The 16,621-nt window shown below is 35.4% G+C and overlaps 1 protein-coding gene across 6 annotated transcripts in view; it reads right to left on the bottom strand.

The window, feature by feature from the left end:
* Positions 1–16,621, bottom strand: part of DGKB (diacylglycerol kinase beta) — a 327,466-nt gene that overhangs the window by 194,617 nt on the left and 116,228 nt on the right. For all 6 annotated transcript variants that reach the window (XM_075495543.1, XM_075495545.1, XM_075495547.1 and 3 more), the window contains 3 exons: positions 10,835–10,920; positions 8,262–8,351; positions 6,475–6,635 (listed from right to left, as the gene is read on the bottom strand). In XM_075495543.1, the coding sequence (XP_075351658.1) occupies positions 6,475–6,635; positions 8,262–8,351; positions 10,835–10,920 (337 nt within the window). The remainder of the gene's footprint in view (positions 1–6,474; positions 6,636–8,261; positions 8,352–10,834; positions 10,921–16,621) is intronic.

Consider the following 16,621-nt stretch of genomic DNA (forward strand, 5'->3'; position numbering starts at 1 on the left):
GATGGTGCAGATGCAAGTCCTTCTCAAGGTAACAAAGACTGTTCTGACATTGTTTTTTTGTGTTTCTTGGTTTTATGCGAGAGTTTGCCTTGCTGTCTGTTGGTTGTTCATCTTCCATGTCCTACTGCTCAGGTCTCACTCAACAAATGAGTATTTCACCATCTTCCATGCTTATATGTTTTGTGTGTACTTGAATTGGGTGCATTTATTGTGAATTTCATGGAATATATGCCCATCCACTGGTACATTTTGTAAGTAACTACGTGTATCTATGCTTTGTTGTGACTGCATGACTGGTGAAAATGGTTTGATCCTGGCAAGATCTGAGATTAGACTTGTGAGCAATTGTTTGCAAAAACAGGGTTTAGTTTTGGGGGTATCTATATCTACTTTTTTCCTCTTATTTTTGCCACTTAGAGTAATGCTGGCATACAGTCATGAATATATAGGGTTTTAGTTTGGGGGGGGGGTGTTGTTGTTTGTTTGTTTGGGTTTTTTGGTGGTTTGGTTTGGTTTTTTGTTAAGTTCAAGTATTGAACAGAAGAGTTATTACTGAATTTTGTGAAAATATTTCTCTATGCTAATATAGCATGCTACATAATTGATTAGTGAAGTGGGTTTTTTTTAATACAGGCCTGGGATACAGATATGGAAAACAGCTAGGATAAAATAAAGCAGATGTGCAGGGGTATTATAGTACACAAGCTTATCTGAAGTCACTGTCCACATATACATGTTGACCCACCATTAATGGTAAGCAGCTGAGTGCTTGAAGAAAGTAGTATAACTTCCTTTATTTATCCATGGGGAAAAGGCTAACCATGACAAATACTATGCGCAAGCTGACATACTCTGTCTACACACACACTCCAAGTAAATTGTTTATAACCTCAGCAAGTTAGCTAAATGATGTGACATGACTGAAATTCCATTACTGCAGCAATTGCAGAAATGCATTGCAAGCCCACCATCTAGAATACAGTCTGGGTTAACACACCACTGCTAACATTATTGAACTCTGTCTTTGATCATCACTGTGACAGTATCAACCTAGTGCATAAGTGTATGACTATTAAAGCAGGTTGTGTAGATTATGGGGAAAAACTTTTTATTTTCTCCAAAATATGTCAGTAATTTTACTTGCCGCTGTCTGACAGTTGGCCTTTAATATTATCAGTTATGTTTGTCCAGCTCACCAAATCCTTGATTTTCCAAGACAAGCTTCCACTTTCAGGTGGTCCTACTATATTCATGAGGAGGAATTTTTTGTTGTTTTTTTGTTTGGTATTTTTTTGGGGGGGGGTGTTTTTTAAAGCAAATATGACTTGATTGCTTCAATACATATTTTTCTTGGATATTTAGCTTGCTTCAGTGACTCCAGTATTATTGGGAGGCAGATGGAACTTCTCTCCTGGTATCTTGCCATCCTGACAGAATGATGGATGTGTGCACTTGAAAAATCTTTATCTTATTCTACATTGCTCTTAGATGTTTTCTAGCTTCTGCTTTGAAACTGACACACAGCTTGGCTTACGCTTTGCATAGTTCTTCCATGCTTTGTGCTTTCATCAGGTTGAACATTGCACATACTCATTCAGCTACTACATCTCTCTGTGTTTCTTACTTTTTTCCCTGTACTTAAACATAGTATAGTACATATACTGATGTACATATCAGAGCTCTGAGACTGCTGGAGAAAAAAATGCCTTTTTTGGCTTGAACACACTAATCAAACTTTTCACATACACACACTACTGTAAAACATTCCTTTTTCAACTTAGTGCATCATTTTCCTTCCAATGGGTAAACTGCCTTCTGATTGCTGCCTATGATAAAACAAACTAGATTTGTAGATGAGGAGAGAACAGTGGATGTCATGCTCAACTTCAGTGAGGTTTTGAACACTGTCTACCCCAGCATTCTTGCGTCCAAGTTGGGATATTAAGGTCTTGATTGGTGGAAAATAGGTTTAAAAAACAAAGGCTGACTGGATGACCTAGCTCACAGGCTAGAAGAGGCGGCTTCAGGGAGATCTAATAGCAGCCTGCAAGTACTTACGAGGAGGTTATCAAGATGACTGTTGTGGTTTAACCCCAGCTGGCAACTAAGCACCACGCAGCTGCCCACTCACTTTCTCCCCCCGGTGGGATGGGGGAGAGAATTAGAAGGGCAAAAGTAAGAAAACTCATGGGTTGAGATAAGAAGAGTTTAATAACTGAGATAAAATAAAATAAAATAATAATAATAATGATAATAGTAATAATAATAATAATAATAATAAATTGTACTGAAAAGGAAAACAACAAAAGAGAGAGAGAGGAACAAAACCCAGGAAAAAAACAAGTGTTGCAACTGCTCACCACCCACTGGCCAACGCCCAGCCCGTCCCCGAGCAGCGACTGCTGCCAGCTCCCTCCAGTTTCTATACTGAGCATGACGTCACATGGTATGGAATAGCCCTTTGGCCAGTTTGGATCAATTATCTTGGCTGTGCCCCCTCCCAGCTTCTTGTGCACCTGGCAAAGCACGGGAAGCTGAAAAGTCCTTGATTTAGTATAAGCACTGCTTAGCAACAACTAAAACATCAGTGTGTTATCGATCAACATTATTCTCATACTAAATCCAAAACACAGCACTATACCAGCTACTAGGAAGAAAATTAACTCTATCCCAGCTGAAACCAGGACAAAGACAAAGCCAGGCTAGACAAAGAACGTGAGTTGAAACAAGAGAGATTCAGACTGGATATAAAGAAAAACATCTTCATCATAAGGACAGTCAAGCACCAGAACAGGTTGCCCAGAGAGGCTGTGCCATCTCTATCCTTGGAGGTTTTTAAGACCCAACTGGATAAAGCCCTGAGCAATGTGATCTGCTCTCATAGCTGACCCTGCTTAGAACAGGAGATTGGACTAATGACTGCCTGTGATCCCTTCCAACCTGAATTACGGTCCTACAGCAGTAAGACCCCCATGTCAAGCACACTTTTACTGAGTTTTACTCCCCTAGCCTTTCCAAGTATATAGTGAGATTGTTTGTTGTGAAATACAATTTTTGCTGTACTGTTACAGAATTCATACAGAAGGTTCTATTCATATTGGATTAGAGACTGTGCCTATTATTTGGCATGAATCTGTGAGGCAATGTGCAATATGTTGTAGGTTACCATTAGTTTTCACAGTGCCTTGGAGAAACAGTAAAAATTATAAAAGGGTGTAATTCCATTAAGTGTAAGTTTCCACATGTAGGCAGGAAGAATCACCTATGAAAAACCCAAATGAGATATGAAGTAGTGGTTCTTCAGAATAGTATCCGAAATTAACAATGAATCACAAGTCAAATATGATTAAAAAAATTCATGCTAATATTAAGAAGGCTAATTTTTCTTAATAAAGGTATCCTCTGCAAGACATGAATTAATTCCTCTTTTCCACTCAGTGCTGATAAGACACCAACTGCAGCATTGTGTCTAATTGGGAGCACTACAGTTCCAGAGAGATACGGACCAAAGGAAGTAATTGGACTGAATTCTCATGTTTTATTTGAACAGAGATAAAAGCGACACATGATCAGATGTCTAGAAAACATTTTCTGTGAGGTTGAAGAAATTGGAGATAGAAAGGCTACAGAACACAAGACGAACAGATGATCTGATAGATCTTCTAGTAGATAATAAGTAGTTTAGCAGAGGAATGGAATAATTTGTTTTCCATCTCCACTTTGTACAGGACAAAATGACCTGGGCCCAGACTATACCAAGACTATTCACATTAGACATGACAAAGAAATTTCAGAGTGAGGACCTCAAAATAATACAGTAGGTCACCACAGGCAAATTTCCTTTATTGGGAATTTCTAAGGACAAACTGGATAAACATCTGTCAGGAATTAGGCAAGTACCACTGATGCTGCCTTAGGGAGACGAATGAATAGATGACTTAATGATTTTCTATGGTTCTGTGAATAACATCATCTATGATAACAATCCTTTTGGTTTCTCTTAATATAACATTGTAGGCGGCACTAGTATTTTTTTGCTATAGGCTTGACTCCAATTATGTTCTTGGGTATCAGCAGCTATGGACTGGTGCGCAACATGGTGGTAGATTGTTGCTTTCCCAATTCAGTACTTGCCAAAGTTTGTATTAGGCACCAAGTACTGAAAACAATTTTGCTTTTATGAAATTAGGTTTACTTTACTTGTAGCCAAGTTTGAGTACTTTGTCTATTTACATAGACAAACATTTTGCCTGGCTTTTCAAGAGTTATTATGAATGCTACCTAATATATGAATTACACAATTTTAGCAAGTCTAAAATCCAATTTCTGATTTTCTCCATTTGCTTTGTCTTATCCACACCTACGAAACCGAGAAGCAGGCATTTTATGTCTTTACACGTATGACAAACTTGGCAGATCTTACTCCTTCAAAAATGTGATTTTACAATTTTAGAAGCTTTTCTCAATGCAACATATTGTATTGTCCATTCCTGGTATAATTTTCTGGTGCTCACATTTCTGTTATGTGAAGAATCATAAGTTTTGTGTTATTACATTTATGAATGTGAAGTTTTTAACTGAAAACTGAGTGTATAGAGCCTGCTATTTTCCTGCAGTATTCTACAAGTAATTTACATTGCCCTTAATATTATTATGATCTTGCCACTGTATAATTTCAGTTCAACTTTTTTTCTTGAATGCAATTCTGTTTTCTTCCCTTGAAAAATGCTAAAGGATTCTTTGAAGCGTAGCACATTCACAGATGTCCCAGTATCTACTTGGCATTCAATTTCCTGTTTCTGTGCTGTGTCTTTACATGTGGTGGTGCTCTACATTTTAGAAACTATTTAAATTGCACTGTATTAATATATAGGTGTAAAATCTCATCCTTCCTCCGTCTCACTTCTTGCTTGCTTCCTTAGTATAACACATTTATTTTCTTTCTTCATTTGTGAGCTTTAGCATCAATATTCCCTTTTGACAAAGTCACTGAATAAGTCCCCCTGTGCTGGGCATTTTCTGTTATCATGGTATTTTTTTCCTGAAACCAAAGATTTTCCTTTACACTTTCTCTCCTATTTATGAACTTAATTTTGCACTGGTTTTGATGCAGATACTTTGCATTTATGTACTTTTATATACTAATTTCTGTCATTTCTGTTGCAAATAGTTGTTTTCTGCACTTGCTTTGAACAACAGAGGCTAAAATCCAAACTATACAAGAAAAAAAGCCTCAGCAACAATTTCTTATTACTTAAATATCTTAACCTTGGGGAGACCTGATTAATTGTTTTTTCAGCATTTAGGACTACACAGTACAGGAAGCCAAGGAATGTTTTTAAGGAATAGACTGTCTTTGCATGTTGCTGATAGGCACTATATCAAAATTACAGAATTGAAATTAATCTGTAAAAATTGCATCAAGCACCTAAAATTGGGGCAGAACCTTGTTAATGCTGAAGCACAGCGATCAAATAAACTAAACACACGTCCTTAATTTCCTTGGATTTACAATATTGTATGTTGTACTTCCCATTAAAACACTTTTCTGTAGCATTTTGAAATACTGGATTGCAGAATTAGATATCCTGTAAAAGTGGATTTTGATTTTTATAAAAAAAAAATATACAGATTCATGTAACGTATCTGGAACAATTTGATTTCAGAACAGCCAGCGCTAGCTATTGGAGGGCATGTTCCCAAGTTAATTAGACTTCATTTGTGTCTGAGTTAAAAATCTTATTTATGAACTATTCAATCTGTGAAATTTGGACCTCATCATGGTCGCCCTTCTGTTTGTGTTTGAAAGCATATCCAAAGCAAAAGGCTGAAGAGTCAGACTGGACATGCCTAATTCCCCTCATATATGCAGCGTGGATAGCAGATATAATTGGAAACCATAGAGAAGCACAAGCCGGAGATGCAGTTCCTAGGACACGAAATGCTTCTTAAACCCCTCTTCCTCATAATTCATTCTAACTGTGAATATCCCCATAAGACAAAACAAAGAAGATATTGGGGGAGGGGGGGGCTATATTATTTTACTTTATTATTTAAAACTGCCCTGAAGAAATAAAGAATGCCGCTGTTCTTTTAAACAGTTCTGATTATGTGAATACTAACGGAAAAGGTTACTTAGAGTTCTTATTAAGTGATTAGTTTTCCTTTATATTTTTATAGGACCTTCATAATGACAATCTAAATTTAGTGCTATGGCTGCTCATAAACCATTAGAAAAACCACAAATATCTTCTTTATAGATGGGAAGGTAGAAGGTCCTGAAAAATAATTCTGGTTTGAATGTGTGGAAGTAAATTTATGTAAATTGCTGTCAGTCATCTATGTATTCATTTCACTAGCAAAATGACATTATAAATGATCTGTAGCCAACAATTCTTCACTCGAAGACATGCAATGCAAATATTTATTCAAAACAGAAAAAGAAAATCACTTAAGGATAAGCATAAGTCTTACCACGCCAATAGAAAAGTAGTTATTGATGATGTTGTAAGGCACTGGGTCTCCTTTCTCATCTTTATCATTGGGTATTACTTCGAATTTCCACCTGTCCAGCAAAATCTCTGAGCTGTTCTCAATGTCTTTTAAGATCTTCATCAAATTCTCACCTTCATAACCTAGCAAAACATGAAAATGGTTATTTAATCAAATATAATAAAGTTTCGTTCCATTTTCTTTCTCTTTCTAGATGACTGGAAAAATGAAAAATATGCATATAAGACCTGAAAAGCGGGATTGTGTGTGAAGTATTGACAATTTTCCAGCACCTCTCATTAAAAAGAGTACAAATACAAAGCTGACTTCTGCACTCAGCTAAATTAATGTAAACTTAGATTAATTCTACAGATTTCACTGGGCATCAGATTTATACTGGAGAAAATAATTTGAAAATAACTGCGCAAAGAATGATGAAAGCCAGAATATTTTCATACTGTCTTTTTCTACTTTGGTCCAGATGGAATCACTCAAAACAGAAGGTAAATAAATAGAAGTGAATGGGACAGGTCCTGGCTAACGTAATCAAATACTCTCATAGCTGACCCTGCTTAGAACAGGAGATTGGACTAGCGACTTCCTGAGATCCCTTCCAACCTGAATTGTTCTATGACTCGACTCTATGAACTGTTCAGAAAGTGAAGCAAGGCTGATTTGATTGGGTTTTGGGTTGGTTTTTCTTCTTTTCTTTCCTAAGACTATGTGAATAAACAATCACCAGTCATGACAGACAAAATAAAGGAGGCCCTCAAATGATTTGACAGAACATTATGGTTAACAAAGAAGTTCTGTAGCACAGAAACTACAGAGAATTTGCTAAAGACTATCTGGTAATAAGACAGACATTTGGAAAGGAAACTTACTATGATGAGACAGAAGAAGGAAGAGATATCTACAAAGGCTGAGAAGTTGCAAATAAAGAGCCAAGTTTCAAATACACAACAACTCGACTGCAATGACCAACTGAGACCTGAACTAGAACTGGCTGTGAGCCTATAAACTGACAAGCTTTCACCAGAGACTGAGTCTTGCCTAGGACTTTATTCTTTGTGTGTCCTTCAAGTTATCCTGTAATGCAAATCCTGAATGGAAATAAGTTATTGGAGGAGCTGAGAGTAAGGCTCCACACATCCAGGAAAGGATGCAAAGGGTATTAAAGGTTTGACTTTACATATATTCTCCCTTCAGCATTCTTTGCCTTCTCATTTCCTGATAAATAGCACCACAGCACTTATTGTCTGGAATCCTCGGTAGGAGAAGAGAAGGGGAGTGGATCAAAGGAACTAGTCTGAGGCTGAGACACATTTTTCATTTAATATTTATGAATATTAAAAAAGATGAAACCACTCCAAACCCATTATTAGCTGTTTTCAGTAACCCTTTCAGAACAGCCCCAATTAAAATCCATTTAAAATACTCCCTTTATAAGGTATTGATCAAAGAAATAACTGCAATACAGATGGTAAAAAGCCAACCAAATAGCTATATACTACTCTCGTTGCACCTTGGAGCCTTTTTGGTATCAGCAGAAGCTACAAACAAGGTATGAAGAGTGATTATGACCTTTAATATCTGTAAAATCGTTCATATAACATTTACAGACAGCTAATTCCAAAAAGAGGAAAGGTGATAATGGTTCTTTACATACATCATAAAAAATACATCCAAATGTTGAGAGTAGACTTTGATGCAAAAGTTATTTTTTCCCTTTTAATTACATAATGCATTGTATTTTAATTTGTGTTTACCTCCTCCCCATCTCAGACACCTTGCTAAATCATTGCCAGTCCCAAGAGGCAGGATAGCAACTGGAGGATGCTTAATCAAGTTTGCTTTCTCTGTGAATAAAGAAGGAAAAACACAACTAAGGAACAAAAAAGTCTAATTGTATGGTACCGATACAGTAACTGTGTTACGTTTTGTTTCAGTGACAGACAGTGATACATGTTTTGTATATGAGATTATGCTACCTGCTCAGCAACAAGCATTTCACCAAGCCACTCCATTATCCAGCCCCTTCCCCAGTCAATATTCTGTCCTTAATCCTATTTTACTTGATTGTTATCACAAGAACTTTTGTAACCTATAGATGTGATAAACATTCATAAACAACTATACTCAAGTTCTTTCCAAGACTGAACATGTTGTGCTCTCTGTTGCTCTCAGCTCTGCCATTCCCAGATACGAATGCAAAAGAGTAATAGTTAAGGGCATGAACAATGAGACGAATCTTGTACTTTTTCATCTGGGTAATCGAATTTGTGTTTAATGTGTATTCACTTGGATTCGTGTCTATACATGAGCACCGTTACCAAGAACTCCCTGGAACCAACACCAGCGGTTTGCCCGCCAGGAGTTAAACCTGCTATTCAAAATGAGCATCGATCTACCTGATCGAGTCTAAGTCAATATTCTGTATTTAATAAATAGTATTTTGAAATGTATGAACTTACAGTGTCTTTTGACTTTTTACCAGTACTTTCCTAGCATTTCAAGCCAAAGAATCTCTGTTCAAAATCCAATGGGAAAACCCTTGTCAAGAAATACAGCCTTTCTGAAAGCTGGAAGTAGGGCAGATACCTCCCAGGTATAATATTTCAAAGATATAATTTGACAAATTCCCCATTTAATCGGAATGAGTAGCCTGTCTAGTTTAAAAGTTATACTTGAGTAGTTAAACAATCAGCTATTTTCTTCATAGAATTATGCACAATTATCAGCAATTCTCAGCATATATATATTTATATTTATATATCCAATGCATGTGGCAGGGACATCTTGTTATTTATCAATTTCTCTCTTCAGTTCTTTAGGAAGACTTAGCATTTACAATACCAGTGTACTGCAAATCTTTAAGACAATTTAACATTTAATATAGTAATAAAAATGTTTAAAAGTCTAAACTGAGGACAAAAAGTTTGGTTGGTTTTTTTTTTTCTATGTGGGTTGTTTCTTTTTTTTTTTTCTTCTTGCTTTGCTCTCAGCTAAGATTCTTTGTATATCAGGAGATCAGGGAAGAAAAGATCCAACTAGAAAGTGTCTGTTTCTCAACACCGGTGATTTCTTAAACTTTATATGCACTACTTGTGCCAAAAGGCTTTGTTTGCTAAACGACAGCATTCAAAAATCTAGTTCCTGCACCTATGAAACAAATGGAACCTGGATCCTCCAAATTATTTCTTAGTTCTGTACCACAAAATTTGCTGCAGAAGCTAGTATTTTATTGAGACAAAATGCAATTTTTTGTTCAAATAATGTCACTGAAAGAGGAAGTAACTGCATGGCATTTTAGACCTCATGGAAAAAAAAAAGCGACGACACAATTAACAGCTGCAAAACTTCACCTCTTCCAAGTTTAGACAATACACTTGTTATTTATGTACATCGATTTATAATTTTGAAAGCTATTTGAGAGTTACAATCAATAGCTTGTATTTGCAAAAAGTTTGGTGGGGTTTTTTTTTCCAAACCAAGACTAGAAATATGCCTTTGCTGTCATCCATTCCTCCATGACATCATTTTTACTTTTCACTGAACTTTAAAAGGTTTTCTGGTCCACACCTCCCACAAAGCACACACTTTTAAACACTCTTAATTCAAACTTTCCGATGATTCTTTTGACCTCTCTTCATCTCCTTCCTAATTTCCATCATCACACATAGCCATGTTTTTTTCTCTGCAGCCTCTCTAATGCCAAATAAACAATCATGTGGTGTGGGAGATATTCTCCCTAATAAGCCTTGAGAAGTTTAAGTCTGTAATATCTTGAGTTTTGGGCCTTCCTGATGGAGGACTTTATACAGAGGACTTTACGTACAACTTTACGTACAGAGGACTTTACGGCCAACTGACTGAAAGAACTCTAAACTGAAAGGACGTACATACCTTGCTGCACAGGTATCTACACAGCTGTCAGAACAGTCCTTTTCAAAGGACTGTTATGCCATTATCTCCATTATGGAATAATGGAGCCTAAACAAAAATTTGGTAACTGAAAAAAGCAAATGAGCTAAGGTAAATGGTCTTAAAAGAAACAACTTAGACTTGATTCAGTATGAACTGAAATTAAAATAGATTGATTCAAGTTTCTTGCTTTCTGGAAATCCAGAGGACTACAAACACTGGACTTGTCTAGGGATTTTGAATATCCTTTGCAATTTGAATATCCTTAAAAATAATCATGTCCCATACTAATAAATTTCAAAAGTTTCAATTAACAAGACCTTGTTTGAAATAGCTGTACCCATACTTTGGTACATAGGGAAAAGCAGTAAAATGAAAAACATGAGTGAAGCAAAACTATGTGAACACTATTGATTACCTATGCAATCCAAAATCCAGCCTACTGTTCCATCTCCACCACATGCTAGTACTCTGAACTCAGGAACATCTCGGAAAAAATTTAACCTAAAAACAGTAAATGAAGATATCTATTTAATTATCATAAGTGCATTGTGCATTATGCAAACATTTTATGGCTTAAGACATTTCATTTAATAGTAAATGGCAAGTGAACACTTGAAATAATAATCACCTCTGCTCATGCATTCATTTTTTAGACAAATACAATCCAACACTGTATTAGCCGAAAACTTTAACATGAAATTGTTAATTCAAGGGTTATTATGGTACACTAATACTAGAAATAGCTTGGACCTGATGGTTAATCCAAATCTTTGTCTCAGTTCAAATCTTGTTTGAAACTACTGTCAGAAAAGATTCTCTGTTTACGTAGTTATAAATCGATATGTAGTGTCTCGAGACAGAAAAGTCTAAGATTATTAGATGTATTTGCCACAACATTTTCTTGTGAGGTGTTGGCTATAAAAGCATCCGAAAACAGCATATTTCTGATAGTACACTAATACAAAATAAGCTGAGCATTTTGTGGTTGATAAAAACAACTTTGCACCATGGTTTAATACAAAATGAGTAAGCATCAGATTGAATGCATCCATTCCATCACCCTACAAACCATATTTTAAAAGTGAAATATCTTTGGTAATATTTGCCTGGCTACTTCTGCTTCCATATCCATCGAGTGCTGGACAGTATCACCACCTCATTATCCACTTCATTCAATACCAATGTTCCATAATGCTGAAAAGTGAGGATATATTAAAACAATTCTAAGTTGCAGTATTTTAAATTTAAAAGCATCTTTTCAGGATAGCTTTTGACACATACTGAAATTAGTGCTTACACATAAATTGTGACTAGACAAAAACCTTCCAGTAATTTTGCTGAATTACTATATATACATCTGTGTGTGTATGTACATTCACGTATATTCTATTCATTAGTGTCACAGACATCTTAATGCATATTCTATATGCTAGTGATGGGGTCTGATTTCCAGTGTGCAATCTCCTAATAAATGCACAATTAGTACACTGTACTCAGATTCTTAAATACAAATAAATATACACAATAACTTGCAAATGTTTAATTCAAGCTATTTCCCTAAGAAACTTTAATGCTGCACAGAGAATGGTGTTCCTGTCCCTAGAAAGTTTTAACAATTCTTTTAGGCCTCTTGATAAAATCGAGAACACAAGAAAACTACAGAGTAAAAGAAAGAGATGGGAGAAGGAAATGGAAAGCACAATGGTCAAAAAATGTTACTGAAGATGTAGAAGACGACAGGACAACTTGTTCTATTAGTTTTAGACCAGAATTTCAAGGTTAGCAAAGCTACATGGAATTAAGCCCATCACATTGTTGTCCCACTCCCTCTAATTTTCTCTGCTCAGAAGAGCTCTTAGTCAACTTCAAGTGTCAAGTACAATATCTGAAGGACGCTTACTCATTCTGTATTAAACCCTGCTTCGCCCTTCTCACCTCTTATGTTCTACTTCACACATCCACAGGACAAGTGCTATAGGATCTCTTCCGATCCAAAATGTCATGTGCCAAATCTGACTGGGTACACTTGGGGAACACATCTTCTAATAAGCATATGTGCTGAAAGACCCTCTGCTGGAAAGTCATCTCCTACCACTGTAAGAGTGGGCACTGAGATATGCCCCAGCCCACAGGTGTGCATCTCTGTCACTTCACGAGACCTGGCAAAGAGACAGACGCCTCCCATCACCCGCATTCCCACTTTGACGCAATGTGTTGGGTCTGTAGAAAGTTAGCAGATCTAATTATATTGCTTCCAGTACTGAGGGTATTTCAGATTAATTCAAAATCAAATTATAGCCCAGAGGTGACGGCAGGGTACTAACTTCTATAAATATTTAAGCATTTCTATCACATGTAACAGATGTCAAAAAGAAAGTCTGGAAAAAACAAATAAACAAACAAACAAACACCAAAAGTACAGGGTTGATGCTAGCATTAATCCAGATAGGCAGAACATAGACCTAAACCTCTGTCTCCCTTTTTATAAACAAGCATCCTCACCATATGGCTATCAAACATTCTTTTTGTTTTGACTGTGTATTTAATCTTCATCAAAAAAGTATAACTTCCCAAGAAAGTGGGGGATTGAAGAATCTGACAAAACCATATTGCCAAAAAAATTCTCAGTAAGGTTCATTCATATTTCCCCTGGAGCATTTTATATTCATACACAGTGAATTTTCTAAATTATTTCATAGTACAGCATTAAGTTCACATGACTTTTTCTCTTTATAAATTTAAATATAAAAATGATACATACATTATATAAATATATAATACATAAAATACACAAAAATAAACTATCATATCCCTTACATTGTACATTTGCATATATAAATATAGTGTATATAAATATAGTATAACAAATATAAATATTTATAAAATCAAATTAATTTATAAAATTAAATAGTTATATAATTAGATATGTAAATAAATCTCATTCATTGAATTTGAATGTGCAGCCTACATTAAGAGTTGGGAAGGGAACATGGTTTTCTCTTTGTAAGGTTTCATTCAAACTCAGTAAGTGTTATAATTGTAAAGAAAGAATTTGACAGATTTCTTAATAGAACTTAAGGTAAAGAGTAAGTATTGCCTATCAAGATAGCTTTAGTCAATTAGTGTTTTAATAGCACCTGTTACCTCTTATTCACAGAACATTTTTATATGGTTTGAAAAAAAAAAATAATTGTTGGAGCAGAACTTAGTAGAAGTGGTTTGAAGTGGAAATAAAAAAAATGGAAGTCATTGTAAAGGCTTTGTGCACTGTCAGACTAATGTAAAGGACCAGAATAGAAAATTTAGTCCTATTTTCTTATACTGATTTATAAAATTGTACAAGAATTCTAGGTATATATAATAAACATCAAATAACATAAAAATATAAAACAGTACTTACAATGGGTCTCTTCCCCAAAAGTTTTATCTCTACTTTTAAAAAAATTATTATTTTTTAACAATTTAGACAATTAGTCTTTACGTAGCACAATATGACAAGTATGACATTAAGTACAAAGGACAAATGCCCATTATATCAATAAGCTTTACAGAAATTATGTCAATAACCTTGACAGACATTAAATAGGATATGAAAAACAGGTAAATCAGAAACTTCAAAACATGTATTTTATTTGTATCAAATTAATTTGTACTATAAATCACAGAGAATCATTTAATACAACACATTATTTTTCAATGAAGAAAAATATTGCCACTAAAAAAAATGCCCCTTTTATGTATGGATATGATAATAGGTAGATATTCTTTTATACAGATTTGATTTTTATAGACATTATAGTAAAAAGCTTTCCTATATCATAACATAGGTCAGCTGAGCTGGAATGGTACATAAGAACATTAGGCTGGTACAGACTGTAACCCAAGTTACACCTATTCTTCAGTCACTGGCAAAAAGGCAGTAAGAAAGATCAGCAGAACTTCTACTAACATCTCCTACCACAGGACAAACAAAACTCCTGACACATTTGGGAATAAAAGATGAAAAAACACAATTATACTAATCCACAGAAAGACAAAAAAAATATATGGCTGCATACTAAGGCCTTAAAGCAGTAGGATATTTTTGCTAGGTGAATTGTGAGATGATTCGGAAGATGAACCATTTTTCTTTCTACTGAGAAAGATCAATACAACCAATCCCTAAATGTGGATTACAAGAGATTATTATATTTGACTGTATTTCTATCATCAAAATTGACAAAATCATATAATACTTGCCTGATGATCGAATTCTTATATCATTAAACCGCAGCTTCCCTTTTTTTACAGTATCTCCCAACTTTTCACATTCTATAAATTTCATAAGCATACACATAGTTCTTAGTCCATGGTCAATAATTAACATAGTAAATGGGGTCAGTCATAAGAAAACCTATCAATAGATATCTTCACCTCGATAGCTCCCTTCTCAATTTAGACTGTTTTAGACTTCCCTAATTCAGTTTCCTATCTGCTGGAAGGAAAACAAATAAATTTAAACCACTGAAGGTGTTTGATACCAGCCTATTTTTATTTTATTTTGCCAGACACGAGGATCATACACATAGGCAATTATGGAGTTTCTGCCGATAAATTAGTAATTTTCACCTGAAAGATGCCAACTGTTTCAACTACCTATACTACTCTAATTCAGTTTTTCATAATCATCTCATCAAATCCATATGAATGCAGAGAAACTATTTATGAATAAAACACCAGTGCTACAGGACTTAACTATTTGCTGTCAAATCACGCATTTAATTGATTTATGCCCAGATAACCCACACCCCCACACACACAAACACACCCCCTTATTCTTATAGAATTGTTTTAGGAAATCCTGTCTCACAATCACAAAGTGATTCGATATATGCTGGGCAGGGGGTGGAGAAAAGATGCTGGATGTCACATGTTCAGAAGTAACTTAACTGTGATAGTCAAAAACTTATTTTGAGGTGACCTCAAGAATGTGACAAGAGCAAACTAATAAGCAGGCTAAAGGATGTGGCAGAGGCTTTAAAAATAGATTTCAAACAAAGGCTGGAAGGGTGTGGTAGACTCACTACTGAACAATTACAGTGGTTAAGAGAGAGGTGAATGAATCTGGCTCACAACTTGGGAAGTCTAGGCTGAGATAGGAGTGGAAATTGGTGATATTCACAACATTTTAACGATTGTGCTATGTATGCAGCAAACATCACAGATGTCATACAAGTAAAAATATGGTTAAACAGCTGTTTAAAATGTATCTCTAAACCCAAGGTTTAAGTTTCATATGTGAAAACTTACTGAGTTCTAAGTATTACTGACTTAAGGTGCACAACTGTAACTTTAGAGTACAACCAACCCACTATGGCTTGCTTTGCCGTTCTTTGGCAAAAATGTAATTCTTCCAAAGAAATATGGACCAGGTTCAAGGTTTTGTTCAGGAGAAAATAACTATGCAGTTATTATCTTCTAAAAATATTCCTGGTGTATATGTCTTCCCAGTACCCTCTGTATATTCCAAATGTCCAACAGCAAAGAAATGCTCTAGCAATCAATTCCAATAATCAGGGAAAATAGTGTAATTTTCAAAATAGGCCTCCTGCTTTGTGAAGTTATAAAGGCCCAGGTGCTGTAGATTCCCAACTAAATTACAGAGTAAGTTGTAGGGATTCAGTTTGGCTGTCTTGGGCATCTTTTAAGTGGACAGAATTTAAGATTTAAAAAGGCCTGTTGAGGTAAACTTGCGGATAGAATTTAAAAAATATATGCTCTCCAAATTAAATGCTTAAGGGAGTTACAAAGAAATACAACTTTTGTGGATATAATTTCTATTATAGAGTATAAAAATAACATAAATTAGACATTTTAAATAATAGACTTAAGGGAACAGGAGCCTTTTCAGAGGGACAAAGCCTTTGTGAAACGGTGACCTCTCTAGAGAGTCATGTGGGTCTGTGGCTCGACTGCTATTCATCCAGCTATTATTTACCTCTCTGTGAGGTGAACAATAACCGAATTTCAGATTCTTCAAGATCATTAAATCCACAATAACAGTTGTTGTCAGAAGTAGAAGACTCCTATAGAGATATAACAACCAAACAGCGAAACTCTTTTCAAGGCTAAAAACACAGGTGCTAGGCACAAATTACACAACGTATCAGCCTGGCAATTTTCACGTCACTTTGTTAACTGTGGCAGTCTGTAACTGTGGAGT

This window comes from Mycteria americana, chromosome 2 (assembly GCF_035582795.1).
Source record: "Mycteria americana isolate JAX WOST 10 ecotype Jacksonville Zoo and Gardens chromosome 2, USCA_MyAme_1.0, whole genome shotgun sequence".
In the NCBI taxonomy this organism is placed as follows: Eukaryota; Metazoa; Chordata; class Aves; order Ciconiiformes; family Ciconiidae; genus Mycteria; species Mycteria americana.